The 22,018-nt window shown below is 38.0% G+C and overlaps 5 protein-coding genes across 9 annotated transcripts; 1 reads left to right on the forward strand and 4 right to left on the reverse strand.

Annotated features, from left to right (window-relative positions):
* Window positions 1-409: 409 nt before the first annotated feature.
* On the reverse strand, window positions 410-1,641 carry LOC119987729 (probable long-chain-alcohol O-fatty-acyltransferase 1). Its single transcript, XM_038832649.1, has one exon. The coding sequence runs from the start codon at window positions 1,589-1,591 to the stop codon at window positions 515-517; it is 1,077 nt and encodes a 358-aa protein (XP_038688577.1). The 5' UTR covers window positions 1,592-1,641; the 3' UTR covers window positions 410-514.
* Window positions 1,642-1,825: 184 nt separating this feature from the next.
* LOC119987732 (probable long-chain-alcohol O-fatty-acyltransferase 5) lies at window positions 1,826-3,328 on the reverse strand. The gene is made up of 2 exons (XM_038832653.1): window positions 2,152-3,328; window positions 1,826-1,954 (listed from the first exon to the last, which is right to left on the reverse strand). Exon 1 carries the CDS (start codon window positions 3,302-3,304, stop codon window positions 2,213-2,215), a length of 1,092 nt encoding a protein of 363 aa, XP_038688581.1. The 5' UTR covers window positions 3,305-3,328; the 3' UTR covers window positions 1,826-1,954; window positions 2,152-2,212.
* Window positions 3,329-3,454: 126 nt separating this feature from the next.
* LOC119987730 (protein ENHANCED DOWNY MILDEW 2) lies at window positions 3,455-12,164 on the reverse strand. Of its 3 annotated transcripts, none has more exons than XM_038832651.1 (18): window positions 11,601-12,164; window positions 11,407-11,503; window positions 11,037-11,057; window positions 10,771-10,919; window positions 10,196-10,292; window positions 9,983-10,081; window positions 9,484-9,731; window positions 9,304-9,393; window positions 8,713-9,228; window positions 8,258-8,405; window positions 8,060-8,161; window positions 7,680-7,772; window positions 7,135-7,176; window positions 6,139-6,252; window positions 5,284-5,355; window positions 5,064-5,182; window positions 4,921-4,981; window positions 3,455-4,830 (listed from the first exon to the last, which is right to left on the reverse strand). In XM_038832651.1, the coding sequence occupies exons 1-18, from the start codon at window positions 12,011-12,013 to the stop codon at window positions 3,667-3,669; spliced, it is 3,645 nt and encodes a 1,214-aa protein (XP_038688579.1). In that variant the 5' UTR covers window positions 12,014-12,164; the 3' UTR covers window positions 3,455-3,666. The 3 variants fall into 3 exon arrangements, with proteins under 3 accessions (XP_038688579.1, XP_038688578.1, XP_038688580.1); XM_038832650.1 differs by having other exon boundaries at window positions 11,037-11,081; XM_038832652.1 differs by lacking the exon at window positions 11,037-11,057.
* A 670-nt stretch (window positions 12,165-12,834) lies between these two features.
* Window positions 12,835-18,835, reverse strand: LOC119988255 (fimbrin-1-like). Of its 3 annotated transcripts, none has more exons than XM_038833228.1 (16): window positions 18,656-18,835; window positions 18,311-18,366; window positions 17,963-18,088; window positions 17,666-17,836; window positions 17,273-17,511; window positions 17,004-17,175; window positions 16,882-16,920; window positions 16,668-16,736; window positions 16,452-16,568; window positions 15,763-15,974; window positions 14,836-14,991; window positions 14,477-14,676; window positions 14,131-14,288; window positions 13,952-14,048; window positions 13,656-13,747; window positions 12,835-13,401 (listed from the first exon to the last, which is right to left on the reverse strand). In XM_038833228.1, exons 3-16 carry the CDS (start codon window positions 18,047-18,049, stop codon window positions 13,126-13,128), a joined length of 2,085 nt encoding a protein of 694 aa, XP_038689156.1. In that variant the 5' UTR covers window positions 18,050-18,088; window positions 18,311-18,366; window positions 18,656-18,835; the 3' UTR covers window positions 12,835-13,125. The 3 variants fall into 3 exon arrangements, with proteins under 3 accessions (XP_038689156.1, XP_038689154.1, XP_038689155.1); XM_038833226.1 differs by having other exon boundaries at window positions 18,627-18,835; XM_038833227.1 differs by having other exon boundaries at window positions 17,963-18,366.
* A 2,154-nt stretch (window positions 18,836-20,989) lies between these two features.
* LOC119988521 (putative lipid-transfer protein DIR1) lies at window positions 20,990-21,794 on the forward strand. The gene is made up of 2 exons (XM_038833579.1): window positions 20,990-21,414; window positions 21,642-21,794. Exons 1-2 carry the CDS (start codon window positions 21,105-21,107, stop codon window positions 21,647-21,649), a joined length of 318 nt encoding a protein of 105 aa, XP_038689507.1. The 5' UTR covers window positions 20,990-21,104; the 3' UTR covers window positions 21,650-21,794.
* Window positions 21,795-22,018: the final 224 nt, after the last annotated feature.

Genomic DNA, 22,018 nt, shown 5'->3' on the forward strand with positions numbered 1-22,018 from the left:
GATACATTTTTCTCTCCAATATTAAGGTAAATAAAAAAAGAAAGAAAATGATATGTTATTTCTCTGGTTTAGATAACCATCATAAAAGAAAAAAAAAGTTAAAAAACTTAATTTTAATTTATCAATTTTATCTTTATTTTTATATTCAAATGTTAGATACACAGGTGAAATAGATTTTTCACTTGTAAATAACTTTAAGTCTCCCTTTTCCTTCCCTCCAAATGATCTCATTTTGGAGAGAAAATTTGAGTAAATCTTCCTTCAATTCTCCTCAAACCCCTTCAGTTATTTTTTAAGACTATTCAAACAAATGAATTAGAAAAAAAAACCTGAGTTCCCTTCTCTTCATTCTCCTGACTTAAATCTCTTAATTCAAACACACTCTCATTCACTTATAACAATCAAGAAATATAAATATTGCCTTTTCATTTAAAGTTGGAAAATTGAAATCATTCTCAATTCATGGAAATGCTAATACATTGAACACATAGCTCAAAAACACAACCTTTGACTACTACCATATATGCATGGCCTTCTGCCTTAGAATGCCAAATTTGTCTCTTACAAAATCAAGCACAATTGAGTATTCTTCTATGGTCTTCTCATCCACTCCATTCCTTGTTAATTGTGGAAACAACAGCCAAACACCGGTCACCGCCACAAAACTAAGCACTAATGGGCCGGACACGGCCCGGTGAAGCCGCCGCTTGTCGGTCCCGACCTCCTTCTTCACCACTACCTCAACAGCCGTGCAAATGCCATGTAGGACAAAGAAGCACGTCACCTCCCACGTGGGACTCACGCGTGTGAGATAATAAAATATTGCCTCGTGCATTAAACCGGACACGACGAATGAGGCCACGAGGCCCATCAATGTAGCCCATTTTGGCCCAATCAGATGAGTAAAAGTACGCCGTATTGGGTAGTATATGGTGGGACGAAGAATACTTGGCACCATGAGATTCCACCTACGACCCCAAAAGTCTTGTAGTGAGGTGGCAAGGTAGGGCTCATTGAATTGTGGTTCGAGCTCAAACCCAAAAATGGCTCGAGCCGGTGTTACAACAAGGACTAATGAAACCTCCAATTCAAGGTACATGTGAAGACAATAGAGGGCTAAGACAGCGTTTGGATGCATGTGTTTCTTATACTCATAGCTACGGATTATAATAACCAACAGGGACAATTTAACAGCAAATAAGATTAAATAAAACACTTTTTGGACAAAATGGGTTGGTGGGTTTTCTTGTGAGGTCAGATCTGGAGGTGGGTTCTGTTTGATTTTGATTGGAAGGCAAGAAATGGAGATGAAGTGGAAGAGATTAGGTGGGGGTGGAGACAAGGGGCCTTGGTCAAAGGCAAATAGGAGGAGCTTGAAATTGGCAAGCCAGACAAGGAAGAAGGCAGTGAGACCAGAAAGATGGAAGGAAGAGAGCGATAAAGGGAGGATGGTGAAGAGATAGATTATAGGGAGGAGTGAGAAGAGCCTTATGATGCCTTTTGGAAGTTTTGATGAGATGTAGTATGTGTAAGATAGAGATGTGATTGCTAGAATCCATACCTTGATGAAGTTCTTGATCTCCTCTTCCATTGATGAAGGTTTGAACAATTGAACACCTCTCTCTCTCTCTCTCTCTCTCTCTCTCTCTCTCTCTCTCTCTCTATATATATATATATATATATATATATTAAATTATGTGGGCACTAAATTATGTTAAATAAATTTTTCTGACAAGCTGTCAATGGCGTCATTAATAAAAATATGAGTAGTTCATTTATGCCAAAATTTTTTTCTTAAAACAGGGTTTTGGTGATAAGATCAAATTTGGTAAGTAAAAGACAAAACATATTGTTGAAATAAACAATTAATTTGCATAGTGTGCAAATCGAACGCAAAGATGTAATTTCCATGTGGTTGCATTAAGTTTCCCAAACATCAAATGCACACCAAAAGATAGGAAATTACTAAGGTCCACTCTTATGAAAAGAGTGGAGTGGACCATCCACCTCCTCTAAATAACTCTTTAAAAGTTATTACAGTCTTTACTCAGGTGAGCATCTCGAGGATATTTTTTAGATCCAATGGTGTTTGATGAAGGTGGACAAAAGGGTGGATGAAAATAGGGTGGACCTAAGAAGGTCCCCCAAAAGATATGATTTAACTTTTGAATCTCAGATAAACAAACAAATTAAGCTCGACTATCAATATCGCCTATGAATATTTGAACTTAGAAGCAACCACGTTCCGCGCAAGGAAATCAACTAAAATTGACATTTCTCTTATGGCTTTATCAGTGACGCCATTCCTTATTAGTTGTGGGAAGAACAACCAAACACCAGTCAGCCCCACAAACGCCACCGTCAAGGGCGTTGATATCACTGGATGCAACCGCCACCCCCACTTGTCGGTCACAACCTTCTTGACAGCCATCTCAACAACCGTGCACATCCCATGTAACACAAAAAACCACGTGACCTCCCACGTCGGAGGCACTCGTGTCACGTGATAATACAGCAATTCGTGTATTAAACCTGACACCATAAAAGAGGCAAACACAGCATAGAGTGGAGCCCATCTCTTCCCAATAGTATACCGTATTGGCTTGTATACAGTTAACCGTAGAATACCTGAAACTACGAGGTTCCACCTTTGACCCCAAAAGTCTTGGAGAGAGGTGGCTAAGTAGGGCTCGTTGAACTGCCTCTCGAGCTCAAATCCAAGAAGGATTCGAGCTGGGATTACTATCAAGGCTAGAAGAAGCTCTGCTTCCAAGTACACATGACAGCAATATATAGCCAATAACACATAAGGGTGTATACGATCTCTATAGTTATAGCTGTGAAATATCAATACAAGAAGAATCACCTTGACAGCCAATAAAACAAATCTAGCAATACCAATGCTCAAACCCAATTGTTGTTGGAGATTTTGGGGAGATGGGTTTTTGTTTGTGAGGTTGGTTTTAGAACTTTTAGGGAATTCTTGGTGTTTGACTCTTATGGGGAGACAAGCTATGGAGATGAAATGGAACAGTTTTGGAGATGAGGATGATAAGGGGCCTTGGTCAAAGGAGAGGAGAAGAAGCTTGAAATTGGCAAGCCAAGAAAGCAAAACAGATGTAACACCACAAAGATGGAAAGAAGAGAGATTCAAGGGGAGGATGGTGAAGAAGTAGAAGATTGGGACAAGAGAGAGAAACCTCAATAGACCACTAGGAATTTTTGCTGATATGTAAAAACAATAGCAAAGAGAGGTTACTGCTAGAGTCCATACCTTGATGAAGTTCTTTAACTCTTCATCCATTTTTGCTTCCTCCCTCTTTGTGCATCAAATGCTCATCTTGAGTACATAAGTAATGCTATAGGTAATGAACCTGGTCAAGATCCACATTAAATATACAATATATATTGTAGCTGGTGAAGATCAATAAAAAATAATAAAGGCCAATAAAAAAACATAAAGACTGCCCTTTCCCAATTGATTCTTTCCTTCTCTGGTTCTCAGTTGCAGATCTCATGTGCTGAAGTACGTAATATTAGGAGAAATTTACAGGTAAAACCATAAGTAAATAGGTCTGGATTACAATTCCAGTACCATATAGATGAGCATATAATAACAGAAGCTAGCATCAGCAACTACTAGTTAACATCAAGGCCAAGTATCTATTAGTTAAGCCAACCGTTTGAGTTGTCTGGGTGTGGAATAGGGTTGTGAGGACCACGCGGGAAACCCATAGAGCCATCTTGAAAATGCCGTTGAGGTGCTCGAGGGTCGAACATTTCGTTTCTATTCACAATTGGCGGTGGCTCAGATCCCAAAGTAGGCATCCTAGGATGGTTCATTTCATCCAGCCGAGGTGCGTATCGCTGTGTTACTGACATATTCATCAGATAGGAAGCAGCCACAGGACCGACATGCGAATAAGATGTAGGCAATTGAGACCCTATTTGACCATATCCAAGATCACCAAGATCTCTATAAATAGGATCGGTGGCATCTTGTCCATATTGATATCTTGACTGTAATTCGGACTCCCTGACGTGAGATTGATGACCAAAGCCTTCTGCACCATTAGTTGTATGCCCTGAAAAAGGTTTCGCCAAGTGTGAAGAAACGGTTGGACTCTCGGTTCTACTTGAATAAGGCTCATCATGATTCATGCCATACTTTCTACTGAAATCATCGAATATGCTGGCCCGGTTACTGGCATAAGCTGTTTCAGAACAAACTGGTGAACTAGACACAGGATGATCAAAACGCTGATACCCGTGTTCCCCAACTTCTACATGCAACGGCGTTTCAAGGAACTCAGAACGGAAATTTCCCTTGTACACCTCACTCACAGGAGATCTTCCACCATTTTTTTTGTCCTCTGGTGATTTCTCATCCATTTGTCTTCCAGAATTTTCTTTACTAAGGATCTCCTTCTTAGAAATCCCGATGGATGGGTTCTTTCCATGGTTCTGATCACCCTGGCTTTCTCTGCTGCAATTATTGTGAGTGGAGCTCTGACGCTGACGGTCAGCTGCAGGGATCCCAAATCTGAATTCTTCTGGCTCATCAATGTCCATGGGAATATCATGGGACAGCACAGAAGTGTTGCCATAACATCCATCGTCCTCGTTTAAATGATTAGAGACCTCTGTCTGAAGGTGTTGATCAACCAAATGTGATTCTTCTTTCCTGGACAAGTGACCATGCTTTAGAGCTATGGCCCTGTGATGTGCACTCTTTGCACGACGGCTCCACAAATATAGCGGTGGTGCTGTCAAATTCCATTGATCCATTCGTTTGTCATTCTCATCAACAGATCCCGGAAGATAAAATGACTGAAACAAATTACCACGGAATAAGCAAACATAGAATTGATTCTCAAAATTCAACCCTGCTGAAACTTCAGAAAAATATCTTAAATTCACCTTTCCAGATAAAAGCTGTGCATCCTCCCAAACCAGGTCATAAGGTCCCTTCTTGTCCAACCTGAAAGCCATTATATGGGTGAGTTATACATCATATATATCTATATAGAGAGAGAGATAGAGGAGCAAATACAAATTACCACCTTTCGGTTTCCGGTGGAACAATAAGAATCAGGAGTTTCGGACAAAATTCAAGGGCCTTGTCAATGAACTTGTTAGCCAATGCTCCTCTAACCCCAAAAGGAGGATTTAGCCCCATGATCTACACAATAAACAAATACAAAATGAAGTAAAACATTTACTAACAACCTCTGGGAACCGAACTCAACCAGGTTTTCGTGAAAAGTAATCATTTTTCCTTACCAATCGTGAGCCTTGAGGCAAGTCCTCACGAGGAACGGTCATCCAATCTCGCCTTTTGAAATTAAAGTCATTCTGAGAAGGAAAGGACAATCGAAAAAGATTACAACACAAACAGATACCAACTGAACAGATAAAACAACATAAAGGCTATGCAGAGAAGCATAGGCGAATAGTTTTTCCAGAGCGCAATGTACACACACCATCAGGATATAAGAAATATAGCAGAACTATTAAATCAAGCAATAAATGGCAAAGGACCAAAGGAAAAATCAAGAACCAACAGCAAACACCCAATTCCATTAGAATTAACTAACTAATAGAAAAAAATTCAATACATTGCCTTTTAGTTACCTGTTAGAAAAAAAAACCATATAGAATTGCATTATTTCTTTCAAAGTGACGATCTTGGACATAGGAAAAATGAAATATCATCCCAACCACATCCAAATTCAGTTTCTGTTCACATATCAGCAATCATGAAAAACACTTTGCTCAAGACACCCTTCTCCCAGATGAAATTTTATAGATAAATGCTTATTGAAAGTAAACACATATAAGACTCAGGCAACTCCGATGTTTAGAGGCCAAACTTGCAGCCAAGCGAGACCTGTACATGCAATTTGAGCTATGTGTCAGGTTGCTTAGATTTAACTCAACCCTGCCCCGAACTCAACAACATTCTGATGAAGAGAGAACCTCATATTTAGAACCCACGACAAAGTACGTCAAGACGCCTACTTCAATAAGTCATTGCCTACAGTGCAGTCATACTCATACCCTAATTATTCAAATGTAAAGCTCTAGAAAATGATATGCTTCAATTAGATAAACGCATATAACTTCAGAGTCACAAACCTGTGCTGGCATAATATCATAGTTTTGGTATGAGCATTTCTTCTTCCCTGATGCGTCAAGCTTTCTTTTCAGAAGACAACTAAAATCATTTGCACCACAACAGAAGTCGACAATCTGTTCATAAAAGATCAGCCAGATAGTCGATATTGGAAATATAATTAACAAGGGTGACACAATACCGAATAATTTGAATATCCCAATCTCAAGAATACGAGTTTTATTTTTCACATTACAAAACAGAAAGAAGTGATAAACATGGAACAAATGCAGTAAGTGCCATTTACAAGCTACATTATACGAAACCTAGAGAAAACAAAGGAGAACATTTTCAATACCGACAATACAAGAACGAGTACAAGGATTATGAAAGATAGTGAATTATCTTTGACAACCGAAATCGTTAGGCTATAGACACATTATCAGGAAACATTTCATTAAACCATAATGAAGATAGGAAACAAGCAGGCGTAAATGGTTGTACACTGCCACAACAGCATTTCATTGAGTACTGATAATGGTAATTTCAAGTACAAAGTCAAATTGTGATAAACAATAACAAGTTCGTCAATCTACAAAACTGTTATCCATGCAAGGAAATATGAAACTTGAGGCAAAAAAAACAAATTAAATAAACGACAAAGAAAACGTGCCCTTCCTTGCCCCTAAATAAGAACAAGTAAAGGTTTCCCATTGGAGGTACGAGAAATTTGGTGCTTATGTTACAACTGTGTAATGCTCTTGGCAAGGTTCTCACTTGGCTATCTTGTATTCAGCCATTGAAACTACCAAAATTCAGGAGCCCCAAGGGTATATCTGGTCTTCTAACCACGAACTGTGTTCCAAAGGTATGCCACATTGGAAGAAGAAAAAGATGATTCTAATATCATCACACAAATCAGAGTGTGTGTGTGTATACTATGACTCTTTATTGGATTTTCCAAAAGACTGATTACTAATATAAGAAAGCGCAAACAAGTAAAGGGTATAAATCCTCACCATGTCACCATCTTCCACATAGCACTGAAGCTTCTCAACAATCTGCACATTAAAAATTAAGATTTAGGGTTGTTCTCAAGAAGAAATGGAAGTAGACCACAAGCAAAATTTTCAATATATATGGTCAAGGATTAACGAGCTCTTGCAGCCCAGTGCTGGCCAGCTTCTTACACTTGCACAAGGGGCAAGACTCATTTACCTCACCCTCATGAAATTATTGAATTTCAATTCCCAAATAAATTCATCCATGCAACACCACAACAATATAGCTTATTGTTTCCTTTTATTTCACACTTAGTTCCCATGGTAAATGATAAACTACCAAATATGTCAAAATTCATTGAGTAGCTCTGCATACCTACCAACGATGTATGTTTTTGGCATGACAGGGGACAAGACTACTTAATACTACATTTTATTTGCAAGAACAATTATGGATAATCATAAAGAAAGAAAGAAGTAACAAGTAAAGAACACAACAATGTTATAAGCACCCAAGCAGACAATTCTCTGACAAAGAACAAAAGTACTAAAACACAAGTTACCGCTTCGAGTTTATCGACTTTTGTGAAATGCCGACCGAATGATGTATAGCGCGGGCCATTCAGAAATGGTGCAAGATATACCTGAAGTTTGTCCTGAAGCAAAGTAACGAGCAAAGTTAACAAAGTCATGATGTGGAATATTAATAAGAATGAAACCAGTGACGACATAACCAGTAATTCGCAATCTCAAATAAAAGTCTATTGATTCACATGTTCCTGTGTGTGAAAATACAAATCTTCAATTATAAAAATACAAATATATGAAGCATAAAAGCTGCTAATGTATGAAAATAATCAATTATGAACAACATTAGTTTATAATCAATTATGAAAAACAAAAAATTAATTTGAAGCAGCACTCTATTCGCACAATAACTTACCCTCCACTTGGAAACCTGGCTCAAGATCTCAGGCTCACAGACCACTTTTGCATCCTCAATGCTGCACCCATTCTCCAACTTTTGTAAAGCCGCTCGAACAGCCTACATATATATTGAATGCCCAAATAAAATAGGGAATTCAGAAGAACTGCATTATTTACAACAAAAACTACAACGTTCCATTCATGTAATACATACCTCAACGGAGCCCTCCACCTTTCCGGTAGTTATGGTCTTGTCAACCACATATCTGGCTGAGTATTTATGTGTTGATGGCATTTTATGCTTTTTCACAACACTTTCCATTGTTATGGAAGTTTCAGACTTTTTGATCAAATCTGAGAGCCTGTGTCAATGGGCAAGAAAGTGTGACATTTTTTAATCACCCGAGCAAAAAAGTGAACAACTCTCGTGCACAAGGCTCCCGCAATTGGCGGGGTCGGACACAAGCAAGATGCACGTAGACCTTACTCCTACATATTATGCGGAGAGGCTGTCTAGGAATTGAAGACGTAACCTCTAGGTTGCATCCTTGCAACTCTACCCTTGGGCCACATGTTCCCCAGTGAAAAAATATGATTACTTCCTCATGATTTTGAATGACAAAATGAAACATAGGAGATGTAATTTTCAAGCACAGAAATCAATGTCACCTCCTCTCTGTGTCAACATCTAATGGAGGAAGCTGGTGATCAATTTCCTTTGCAGTAGGCTTCTTAGCTGCAGTTTTGTTACCATCTGGAGTATCTTGTTGCGCAACCACTTTCTCAGATCCCTGAGTCATCAAATTAAATAACCTATCTCCAAGGGAGGGAATGCTTGCATCTGCTGGGACGGACTTCTTAATTCGTTTCGCAAACTTCTGGGATGCATCATTTCCCCTAACTTTTCTCAAGGAATCTGGTTCATGTGGTAACCTTTTATTTCCATGGGTAGCTTCACCTTTTTTCACAGCAGAAGGCAACTCTTTAGTCACTTTCCGAGCCATTCCTCCAAAAGATTCCTCCGAGCTAAAACTTCTGTTCTTCTGCAGAATTTTCCCTTGGCTTTTTAGCAACCCTGATTCCTGTTTTATCTTCCTTTTCAAATTGGACTTCTTTTCTCCAACACTGGGGAAAATAATATGATCTCTAATCGGAGTTCCAAGTTCCTCATCAATTTCATGTTTTCTTGTCAAAATAATAAGAAATATAGTCAGCATATTACAAAAGTTTCAGACAAAAGACAACTTATATAGCACTCACAAGCAATATATAAGTATGCGATTCGGTAAGAGATCCTTCCAAGCCCTTGTTATTATATCTTCTTCCTCTATGTCTTCAAGAGCAATCTCTCTGATAAAGCATTAAGCAAATCAGTGATAGAGAATGTTCCATAAGCAAGAATATGGATAACGGGAAAAAGGTAAAACAATTAACTATTACCTTGGTAAACATTTTTGGTGGTATGATGTTGGACATCGCCGGCAAATCGCAAACTGCAACTCAGAAACTTTTTTATCCTCTCCCAGCCCACAGGCACAGCACTTATGAATAGGGCATGTAAATGATTCCCCGGTAGCTATCTTTTTCTGAAGCTCTATTGCAGCTACTTCGTCCCCAGAATGAAGCAACACAGCAACACAGTGAGGATGATAAAAAAGGCCACAGGTTGCAGAAACACAACGAAAGACCTAAAAAAAGGCTATCAGAGTAGGACCAAAATTATTGAAGACTAAACCATAAAAATCCATTCTGTATTTACAGCACCAAGGAGGTGCCACCTCTGCACATCAGAGTGAGAAGAGAAACCAAATGCACCTAGAATAGTGGAAGTGTCTAATTATCATGGAAAGCTTGTCCATTAAAATCTATGACAGAAACAATTCAAGATAAAAGTATCAGAAGCAACGGGACTATGGATATCTTTGTAGTATATACACACCTCAGCACTGGAAGATTTCTCTGAGGAGCCTAACTTCCCACAGGCAAAGCACTGATGCTGATTATATTCACAATTCTTACAGAAAAATTTTTGCATGGCCTGCCAATTTTCATACATTAAAAAAAAAGAGACAAGTAATCATATCATCATCAACAAGCAATAAAACGTTAGAAAATATGTGGGAAAACAAGCGAATGAAAACCAGTAGCATACCTCTACTTGAGGAATAGAGAAGCCAAGGGACACACACATTGATTCTTCACCGGCCTCCTCGGTTGCATGAAATGACCTCATGCACTTCCCATCACAGCTGCAACAAAATTCAATTACATGCCAGAAACCATACAAACAACAAACACGGAGTCAAAAATCTTGGCTATCTTCCTAAAGCAAGTATGTTAACACTAATCAAATAGCAATTAATCTATAGGTAAAGGTAAACAACGCCCGTTCACAAGGCTCCAGTGGTGTTGGGGACAGACAAGATGCTTGCAAACGTTATCCCATATAAGATATGAAGAGGCTTTTCCAGAAATTGAACCTCTGACCTCTAGGTTGTACCCCTACAAGTCTGCAAGTATACCACTAGGCCACATGTTCGCCTGTAGCAATCTAACCTATCAAACCTAATAATTTATCTTTTCTGAATGGAACCTCAACCCAATAATCACAAATTTATCTTATTCCATGCTCAAAAGGCGTAAATATTTTTCTCAACCCCAGAGTCTTACATCAGAAAGCTACCTCAAAATTGATATCCAACTACAAAGATAATTCAAGATGCATACCATAACAGTTCACCGCCATTATCACAAAATGCACAAACAGAGTCAAACAATTCATCATCTTCATTGGCACCATCGTCATCAGCATCATCAGCTATATCCTCATCCATATCGTTGACTATAAATCCAGGCCTATGTGTAGGTTGGAAATCCTGATTGATCAATCAGCACCAAATAAAAAAAGGAAAAGAAATGAATGAATAAGCAGAAGAAATAGCTAATTGAGAGCAAGATGTAAGGAAGAAAACAGGCACAGAAGAGAATGTAACCTCATCGTGCATGCTCCCAGGCTTCTCGAGGAATGCATGTAAAAACTGTTCATCAATCATTGTGGTTAAATGTTGATTCAAGGAAATATAGCAGAAGACTAACTATTAAGAGGGAAAAACAACTACAGACAACTTTAAGAAGCTGAGCGTAATAACTCGAATAAGCACAGCAAAGGAAATTAGGTCATATCTTGATTGGCCTTAGGAACCAAAAGGTATTACATACAACACAGATTGCCACTATTACCAAGCCATAGGGGTTAGTTCCGCATAAGAACGTAGAAATTGCGATGTATCTTCACCTATTATTTCTGGAATAGCTCACCATAGCCATTATTCATATCAGTATGAAACTAAACAAACCACAAACCTTGGACTTTGCTAAGGCATCGTCTCTTTTAACAGCTCCTCTGATGAGAGCAGTGTGTTTCACCAAATCATCTTGGGAAGGTCTAACCTCATACCAACTGCGAAATTCAACAAAACCAACCATCACAATCCCCAATGACACTCTATAGAAAATCACCAAAAAAACACATAACAACCCAAAAAAAAACTCAATACCCGAACACCCTTGACAAGTAATCCCACACAGATTTTGGAGATGCTTCAGGATTCCTCCTCACGTAATGAATGAAATGCAATGTAATCAAAATTGTCCTGATACTTGTCTCCTCGTAGCTCTTCCTTGGTTTCCCCAATTTAATCCATTTTTTGTCCTTCGACAGCACTGAAATCTCAGGAACCGCATTCAGGAGATCGAACTTCCACGCCTTGACTTGACACCAAATCTTCCGCAGACCATTATCTGCTTCTCCGCGCAACGAAACTTGTTTCTTCTCTCCCTCCACCCTGTCGCTCTCGCTACACTGAAGAGGCAAACGATAGAACGAAAAAGGCTCCCCTCTATCGTCTTCGAAATAGTAATTCATAACTTCCATGACTTCCTCCTCCGAGTCATCGTCCGATGACGCCATGACAGCGATCACAACCCTAATTCAACTTCCAACACCGGAATCACGTCGTCGAAGAAGCCACAAAATAAAACTCCCCTGTTCGTGGTGGATTAAATTAACTACTTCGGCGAAGTGGATATGTTTCCAACTGAAATTACTTCTTTAGGGCAGAGAGTTTGCGTCATATGACTCGTATTGGAAAAGAATTGCGTCAACCATACATAATTTGACTTACACGCAAACGGGCCCAGTATTGCGGCGGCCTTATTGGGCAACTTGAGGCCCATTTTCCTTGGGATTACTGGGCCTAATGTGGTTAGGGCCTAGGGGAAGAAATCAGAAGGCCCAGATTGAGCATTGGAGGATCATCAAGGTACAAATCTATATTTTGGTTGAAGAAAGTGAATTTTTTAACACTTATAATACATTATAATTTTAATCAAAAGACAAAATTTGCTTATTAACAAAAGTGATTGAGCTTGATTGAACGAATTATTTGTCTAACGGTCCTAGAAAATTCCCCAAACATTTCAAGTGATATTGTCTGCTCTGGGCCAAAAGTTCACACAAATTAATTCTTTTGAGTCGTCTTGAAATTGAAAGAAAACGTGGGACTTTAAGAATTGGAATGGCACGATGAACACTAATCCCATACAAGTGATATTGTTCTCTTTGATCACTTGGCTACTTTTGGCTCTTGGAGCTCAAGACTTTATTTCTACAAGTAACTTGTGTCAGAGATGTCAAAAATTTACTCATATACCATTCCGTTTCCGTTGGTTGAGTTATACCAATCTAACGTGGAACTACAAGTCTTGACAAATGCTTTGCATCCCATTATATGGCATGATCAACTTTGTATATGATGCACATTATTGTCAAAAAACATGTCTTAAACAGTACAAGCTGCAGCCACCTATAGAAAGTGAGGCACACATTTATTTAAACCAACAAGTTCTCTTGGTCTCTCTCCACATACTCTACAAAATCCTTTTTCCTTCTCTCTTCCTTCTACCGTGTCTTTTTTCCTTTCAGTTGTTTATTTTCCTTCCTTTCTTTGACAATTGTTTCTCGCTGTAATGTGACTACACACATGTATCATATTCGGACATCTTTTGTATTCATTTCGTGGTTCATTCTCTGTCGGGATGTTCATCAGGCTCGACCTGAGAGGAGACTGTAGTATCAGAAGCAGTATCATCCATAGTTGAGATTGAGACTTCACCACCCAGAGAAGAACAAGTGTCGTCTTCGCCACTAATGGATGGTGCAGGGGATGCATCAGGAGTAGTACAGGTTGTGCCATTGACGGGGGATGGAAATGGCGATGAGTCTCCCTCTTCAACCTGTTGTTGCAGGCGCCAGTACATTACACTGGCAGTTAGGATGAGGATCATCTTCTGATTTACCTACCACAACCACAAAGTTACAATAATTAGAACAATTACAATGTTTATCGATTAGAGGCGTGCATTAGCATCCCGAATTCATGAAGCCAATTGCAAATACAGCAAAAGATGCACCCTTTCTGTTTTCTTCTTTGTGTTAAGCCAAAATTTCCAACTTACTTTGAGAGAGTTGGAAGCTGTCGATTAAAAGATCAAAGCCATAAACCAGCTGGACGGAAAGAAAACATGGAACCCATTTAGTGTGTTATTCTTACCTCCATGATATCCTCTGGCAACAAGAAAATCGAACACCCAAGCTTCCGTGCAACACTTATTATATATGTAGCATTCAACCTCTTTTCTTCGGCTGCATTTCAAAAGTTGAAAAAAGTGAGCTTAAGGTCAAATGCATTTTTCCAATAAAGAATGTATATATCACAGTTCACTTGAGAAAAGGAAAAGTAGAAAACTGAAGAGCATGTGCATTCATTTAGACCATTCTGAATAAGAAAATTAACACAAAGCTAATTTTAGCATTGCCAATATGTAACTCAGTAGCAAAGTACCATACCGCTTTCACCCTTGGTAACAAGGTTCCAATTTACCACCCTTGGTTCTACTGCGCTAAGAAGCTCAAGGAAGAAAATCCCACTTGATAGGCTCTTATCCTGAAAATTTAAGAATGCACAATGCCAAAGAGATCATGATTTCGAACATGATTTGTCAAAAAAAAAACATCCATTGTTTAACCTTGAAGCTCTGCATTTGAGAAGTTCTCCCAGTACTTTTCACTTTGTGGTTTGCCCATTTTAGGATGTATGAATCAGTTATCTCCCTCCCTTGGGAACGCGATCTCAAGTTCTTCAAGAGTTGAAGCATAGTGAATCTCATCAACTGCCATAAGAAAGCTGACAAAGAAGTAACCAATTGTAAGCATCGCATTATGAAATTATCTTGTAGCTCGGTTTCCATTTAGTTTCAGAACCAGTTTTTATCTTAAAGGGAGAGTAACAGATCCATGCAGGGAAAAATTGTACCAAGAAAGATTAAAGCACAAATAAAAGCGCATAGAGGAAGATAAAATTTAAGGCCATACCAAGTATGAGCTTCTTATTCCCTTGGACTATATCATTTCCTGCTACATTAACAAGGGAAAATTTAAGTTCCTTCCCAATCTTTATTACTTGATTGCAATTCTCAACTTTCCTAAATGGCATCTTAATTGGAGGCTTCGATGCATGCTTCCAGTTAACTGATCCAGGAGAAACTTTGTCAAGCACTTCTAAAAGTATCCACCTGCATGCATTGTCTCCTTTCTTAGTAATAATCAAGCAGCTGACTTGAATAGTTGCAATGCTAGGACGAATAGAAGGCTATATTCCAAACAACAGAAAAGATATCGAAAATAATAGGCAAGTGGACGGAACTTTGCTCATGATACCAGCTACCACCTACCCATTTCTAACGTCCTCAAATACATTATTAACATAGGTAGCAATCCCAAGAGTGTTGATCCATAGCCGATAGCATCTCTCTTCTCTAGACGTTTGTACATCATCTGTCATCATCTCTGCAAAAGACGTCTTTTTGGAGTCTGTGGAGAGGCCACTCCTGCAACAGAACAGATATTGTTTCTTTTCAATAACAAAAATCCTAGTAAGAAGTATAAAGGACCAATATAAGAGAACGCATAAGACAGTGAAATTTCCTTTGTTTCAGGAAATGGAAAAACAATGTGGGCTTTCAATCACATATCTGACAAGATACATCAAGCCACGTAGAATCAACTGACACAATTAGCAGCGCACTTATTTTACTATCAAAGGAATTCACAGTTTCATGGACCTAATAAATTATACAACAAAGAGGGGTAATTTATTCCTGATTCGGTAGGAGCTAGTCAACCTGTGGTTATTTCTACATACCCCTCAAGTAATCCCTGCCTCAGCCAGAATTTTAACTGCGAATAGACAGAATCATGTTGCAAAAAAATTTTCTCAGTCAAGAGATATCTACACCCGATAATTTAAGAGGCATGGAGTACTGAGAACCACCCTTGAGAGCACATGCTACAAAGGGAAACCTCATAACTCCCACATCTCGATGAAGGAAAGATAGCCCACAGGTGTTTTCAGAGAGGTATGTTTCATCCCTCATTTAATTGAACTAAGAAATGGCATGAGCTACCTGCTCAAAACCTGTTTTCAACAATTTCTTAAGAATATGGTACCACTAGCGATAAGGACCTCTTTGCTAACAAAGAAGCCTTTGTAATGGCTGCCTACCAGATCAAAGGGGAAGGGTGAAAATTTAAAGAATAGCATTTTGCTTGAGTTGCAAAATTAGATGTGAATGTGATACAGTATATCTTTTTTTATTTACCTTTCATGAAATATTTGAGCCACAAAAGCAAGATTCAAATTTGTTGAACCCTCAACAATGTCTTTCGGAGACAAATATCGCTTGCAATCCATTTTCTCCGCATGGTCTAGTACCAATTTGGCCCTCTCAGTTGGATCTTTGGCGTCCAATGTAGCTGGACTACGGTGTTCTGGAGCAAGAACATTAAGCAGGTAAGCATAAGCCTCTCCATCCTGCAAATGTGCGAGAACATATATATTACAAGCATTACAAAGGGACATTAACGATATTCTGTGCCATATGAATATAATCACTTTAGAACCAAGTGACTTAGACACACATGCTGTAGTTACCCCTCAAAAGTTCCAGCTCCACTTGCCTTTTAGCATTCTTTTTTTTAGCAAGGGAAGCCCACTACATGCTCAGGAGTCAGGAGTCAATTCGGCCTAATTTATATAGCTTTTCCAGATACATGTCCACAACCCACAATCAATCAAAATCATATAGGCCAGCTCTAATATAGCTTTTCCAGATACATGTCCACAAACCAAAATCAATCAAAATCATATAGGCCAGCTCTAAAAACCAATGGCACCAACTTTCTAAGGCAGAGAGAGAGAGACTTTTATGTTAACTTAGTTTTTATGTAAGATACTTCGTCTTCATCAAAACATCTTGACCATGGCAATCCTAAAATATCTACAACGCACCTTCAAATCAGAAGAAAAGTTTGTAACAGATTTCTTGTAGCCTGCTTTCTTGAGATGGAAATTCATCCACTTTAGTAAGATCTTCTCAGGAGCCAATCCTATAAGCTCTTCAACATCCTGCGAGTTACAAAATATGATACAAAAGCATCACATTCTAGAATTCCCAAAAGAAAATAAATGTGCAAAAATTTGAACTGCTAAGATAACCAATCATACATTGCTGTCTTCCACCAATTCCACAAGCTGAGGTGTCTTCCTAAGGTTGAGATCTGCTAACAATTGAATCTGAAATTGCCACAGCCAATAATGCAAGAAAAAAGGAGGAAAATATGTGAAATAGTTGATTTGAAAAACTTATCTATAATCAGATTCTTATTAAGCATTAAAAGCTATTTAACTCTAAGCCAATTGCATCAAAAAAGGTATCCACCTTTATAATTTGAGAAATCAACCCAAGCACCAGATAAGGCTGCAAAAAGAAAACACAAAGCAAAAAATTGTTAGAAACTGTTTATTTCATATGTGTGTGAACCTCAATAAGCTAAAACTTACTCTTCCTTCCACCAAGTCCTGTGTCCCAATGTTAACCACTGTGCATCCAATAGCCTTAGCAGAGTTTAGACACAGGGTATGATTCTCATTCCTCTCCCATAGATTAATAACTCGTTTCACATTGATGGCTCTTTCATCTATTGTCCCCGGCACAGCAACATTTATAAGTTTGCTACATAAACCAAAGAAGTAATCAACAACCACACTGACTATCAGAATTCATTAACACTACGAAGTAGAGCATACTCAAGAAGAATATGCTTAAATACCATAGAAGAACTCCATCTTTAACAAGATCAAACAGATCATTCGTAGCCGGATCTAAGGGAAGAAACTGCTTCAGAAATGGATCATCCCTAAGATAGCTGTTTATATGAGCAACATAAGATGCTTTCTCTGATCCACTGATTGTGTGAAGAAGAGTGGTTGTGGCAGCCTTGAGGAATGATGAAGAGTTTTTTGAACCCCCCTTTTTTTCTGCAGCTCGACCTTGCAAATTTAAATATATCTGCACATAGAGTACATCAACATTTTATGAAACAGAATTCTTCAATTTGAAGCATGCAAATTGCTAATTAAAATTTTACATTTTTAATAAATACTACTTCATTAACACTAACAGTACAGAGAGTGCAAGCAAAGACATACACAAAAAGACTCACCTTGAGAAAGCCTTCAAAATCAATCTCAGTGCTCATGTCAGAATATGTCTCATTCAAGAAACTCCTAATCTCATCTTCAGTGAACATTGAACTAAAAGCCTTCAACTTTTCCATCAAAGGAGGCAAATCATCAACTGTAACTTTTCCATGTTGGCTCTTTATTGATAAAAACTAGCACCCATAAATTAAAAACAAAATCACATTCATGAAAATCATCACATAGCTTTCTCCAACCGAGCTTGATTAATGATGCATAAATGTGAAGTAAAATTCAACAGTTGGATATGAAATTCACACCTTGGAGTTGAGACTGCGTAACTCAAACTGCGTGAACTGGCTTTGAAGCCACTGATCAGAGACGAGAACACCAATGTAGCTTGACATCTCCAGCCAATAGCAAATCCAGAAAACACAAGCTAGCCGCTGATTTGATCCCAGAGTGAAAAAAAAAATCTTGGGGATTGAAAACTTGATAGCTTCTGCCTATTCTATGTATACCAAATAATACACACCCCCTGCCACTCTAGATACCCTTTCAAACCACATTCTCACCATATTGTATAGAACAAAAACTTAAACTTCTAATGCCAAACCAAAATTTTGATTTCAGACTCCGATATTTGCACAAATAAAAAGAAAGCTCACTTTGAAACTCGCGGACTAGATGTCTCGGTTTGCATCACAGGTCCAATGCTCTATCCCTGTTGAAGAAACCCAAGGAAGAAAATCAAAAATCAAGAAAACACAGAAACAGAAATTTAAAAAAAAAAAAATCCAATCAATTTAGCAATAAAGTTCCAAAGAGAAACCAAAAACAGATGAATGATGAATCGAGTACAAACCGAAATACACATAACATAAATTGCTAATTGCTAACAACTTAATAATGTGCAGATATGTTAAATGAGCAGTAAACCCATTAATGAAAACGTAGCATCATAAAGAACCCAGAATTGCATACCTGTAAAAACCAGTAAATTCAACAATTACCCGTTCAATTGTTGACAAGTGATCTGCAAATTTGACTATTTCTATATCTCTATAGCTGTTTATCTCTATTTGTAGATACGATTAAAGAGATTTTAGAGCGACGGAGGATCGATTTTTCTTCGTAGGAGAGCAAAGTGAGAGAGGAGAAACCGTTTTTTAGTTTTTACCAAGAGGACAGCGCAGAGCCGACTGGCCATGGAACAGATTTCATGGCGGGTCCCGTACTTGCTAGTGTATGAAAAGCCCATGAACTCGCTCTGGATGCTTGCCAACTCATCAGCTCATCAGTCTTCTTTCGACACCTATTAAGATTTTGGCATCTTCTGCATTTCATTTTGTTGTAATGTGCACTCAATTTGTCTTAATTTTCTTTTTCTTGTTTTTATGTTTTCTTTAAATCTTGTTTTTATCTTTGTCAAAGAAAAATAAATAATATATAATCACTTGGATAATAGTATAATCCATTAATTTTTTAGAAGACCAATTCGTATGGACTCGTCAGATCCAGAATTTGATTCTCACTTAGAGCAATGCCTTTGTGGCCACAAATTAAGTTTTGGCATGACTTACCATGTTATTATTTGGAAAATCTCTGTGCACACCAATGTTTTAAAAACCGGATTTCGGATCGTGCCGGTTGGCCACCGAAAACCGGTTTAACCGGTTCAACCGGTTCAACCGGTTGACCGGTTTTATTTGATTAATTAAATTTTTAATAATTAATAAAAAATTATAAAAAACCTGTAAAAATACTAGAAAAATTAGAAAAATACTATAAATTAAAATGTATCCAAATAAATGATAACCACATAATAACACTCTCAATCTCAAATTAAACATAATATTATCAAATGTAATTTTCAATTAACAAACATTCTTATAAAAAATACAACATAACTATATAAATTATAAAAGTTCATGTCTAACATAATCATTTAAATCTAAATTAGGTTCAACTTTTACTCTTTTTAAAAAAAATTACTTTTTTTTTATACATTTTTAGTATTTTTTTATCAAAAAATTCTCAATTTTGAATTTTTCAAACCGGAGAACCGGTATTTATACCGAAAACCGGCCGATTGAACCGGTATTTGACCAAACCGGTATTTTACCGATATTTTATTAAATCGTACCGGTGACCCCTCCGGTTTCCAATTCAACCGGTTGAACCGGCCGGTTGAACCGGTATTTTAAAACACTGGTGCACACAGGTTTGACGATTCGAGTACCATATATGCCCGAGTTTAGGTTCATACCATTAGATGTGCAAATGATAAATTTGTATAGTGTATTAGTGTTATTCTAGGTTAAAAAAAAACAAAGAATTTGTGATTATTTATAATTATATTATAAGCTTAAATTTGCTAACTTAATTGAATAATTAAAATTACTTGTAGCTTATTGGGGGTAGTTGAGTTTGGTGGGATGAATTTTTACCATTCACATACTAAAATCAAAATTGATACGTTAATACTACGTTTAATAAAATTTCTAAAATTAAGAATTTGAAAACAATGATGAAATTAGTCTTCATTATATATTTGGGAACACAAAATTTTCAACAATTTTATTTAAAATTGGATCATTTGGAGAGTATTTGTATGGCGTCACTATAAAAAAAAAAGTTGAAGAGACCAATGTTAACTCCATATTTAGCAATATTTTTAACATGGTAGGCCTAACTAAGAAGCAAATCTTGGAAGTGGGCCTATGTTACAACAACAACAATCAATTTTGTGAAGAAGCACACACCTTTATGGACTCAAGATTTATAATTGGTTGCTTGACTTGTAAAATATTATCAAATGTTCCCTTGAATGAGCACAAATCATCATCATATCATCTTTTGGTGTTAGATATTTGGATGACAGCCCAACGATAAATTTTTCTGAGACCAAATTATATGGATTGAAAGATCATCAGTTTAATTCTCATTGACATGACAAAGTGAGTTTCGATTCGTATTAGATGTCCAAAGGGCAAGTCCAAGTTTAAGTTCATATGAGATGTCCGCACTAGAGATGAAAATTAAACGTTGTCCTAAAATGTCTAATCATAACATGGATCCCACTATAGTGGGGCTCTCAAATCCCCTATTAGTCACTTTCGATATTTATTTTACTACTAAGTTTTCAACAACTTTAATTGGAGTTCACACATTCCATAGACTACCCACCACCGACCGAACCGACCACTTTTTCCAAATTTTCTTCCTTCGTTTGTTGGGAATCGTCATTTGCATTCAACCCAAATTGACACTTTAGCAGGCCATGCATGGTCTTTTGTTTAACAAGAAGCAACCAGAATACTGTGACTTCCTACAGTCTGTTACAGTTTCATGACAAACCTACAAAAAAACCCAAAATAAAAACAACCAATTCACCCCAAACCCATCTCCCAATCTTCCATATAAATCAAGCATGGGAGAAATGTAGACTCGGGAAGTAGAATGAGCATGGGAGGCAATGGTGATTCTAAAGTTTTGGTAGCATTGTTGCTGATTGCATTGATGGGTGGAACCAGGACCTGGGCTTTGCCAATATGCAACATTGAATCTACACAGATAGAACTGTGTCGTCCGGCGATCACCGGGATGTACCCTCTACCGCCAACCAGGCAATGCTGCAACCTTGTATGCCAAGCAAACCTTCCCTGTCTTTGTGGCCTCAAGTCTGCTCTTCCTGCATTTGGGATTGACCCTAACCAAGCCTTGGCACTGCCCCAAAAATGTGGCCTAACCACTCCACCGGCATGTGTATGTAAGTTTTTGCCTTTCCATCTCTCATTCCTTCTGTAGAATTGCAATCTGAATGAGAATTACACGAGGTGTTGTTTGATTGCTCCTCCAATATCACTGCAGACATCCTTTTCAGCTAGGAAGCACAGACACTGCCTGACACGTGTCCGAGCAGTGTCGGAGGTGTCCATGCTTCCTAACCTAGGGAAGCTATGACTGGCTCTAACTTCTGCTACTCGTTTATTGCAGGGCCCTGATACGCTTCCTATGACAGCAGATACAAACATTTGCAAACACTGGAGAAACTTCATTTTCAAGGCCTGCGGCAGCTTGTTAAATCAATTGTTGCAAGGCATGAACTTTGTAATGGAATTATCCATAATCAATGCATTCTTCCTATAATACTTGCAGTACATTACATATGGATTCCACTTCCAAACAATCTACAGTAGATGGCTTAAAGAACAGAAACAAAATTCCATTCTTCTAATGTGATTTAAGGAGACGAACTAGAACCTGAGACTCCTATGAGCGCCGAATGTTGCCGTCGCTGGTCTATTTCTCTGATCGGTGGGGAGATCCGCTCACGACCATGATAACTATGTACAAAAAAGTTGAGAAAACCC

The sequence above is a fragment of the Tripterygium wilfordii genome, chromosome 21, assembly GCF_013401445.1.
Source record: "Tripterygium wilfordii isolate XIE 37 chromosome 21, ASM1340144v1, whole genome shotgun sequence".
Taxonomy (NCBI): Eukaryota; Viridiplantae; Streptophyta; class Magnoliopsida; order Celastrales; family Celastraceae; genus Tripterygium; species Tripterygium wilfordii.

Excerpts from the sequence above, each read along its gene's own strand:
- LOC119987729 (XM_038832649.1), bottom strand. The coding sequence starts at position 1,591 with ATGGAAGAGGAGATCAAGAACTTCATCAAGGTATGGATTCTAGCAATC.
- LOC119987732 (XM_038832653.1), bottom strand. The coding sequence starts at position 3,304 with ATGGATGAAGAGTTAAAGAACTTCATCAAGGTATGGACTCTAGCAGTA.
- LOC119987730 (XM_038832650.1), bottom strand. The coding sequence starts at position 12,013 with ATGGCGTCATCGGACGATGACTCGGAGGAGGAAGTCATGGAAGTTATG. Across the intron at positions 10,920-11,036 it reads CTGGGAGCATGCACGATGAG|GATTTCCAACCTACACATAG; the intron begins GTTACATTCTCT and ends TTGATCAATCAG. Across the intron at positions 10,293-10,770 it reads AATGGCGGTGAACTGTTATG|CTGTGATGGGAAGTGCATGA; the intron begins GTATGCATCTTG and ends ATTTTGTTGCAG.
- LOC119988255 (XM_038833228.1), bottom strand. The coding sequence starts at position 18,049 with ATGTCAAGCTACATTGGTGTTCTCGTCTCTGATCAGTGGCTTCAAAGC. Across the intron at positions 16,569-16,667 it reads AATTGGTGGAAGACAGCAAT|GATGTTGAAGAGCTTATAGG; the intron begins GTATGATTGGTT and ends TGTAACTCGCAG. Across the intron at positions 14,289-14,476 it reads GAATAAGAAGCTCATACTTG|CTTTCTTATGGCAGTTGATG; the intron begins GTATGGCCTTAA and ends CTTCTTTGTCAG.
- LOC119988521 (XM_038833579.1), top strand. The coding sequence starts at position 21,105 with ATGAGCATGGGAGGCAATGGTGATTCTAAAGTTTTGGTAGCATTGTTG.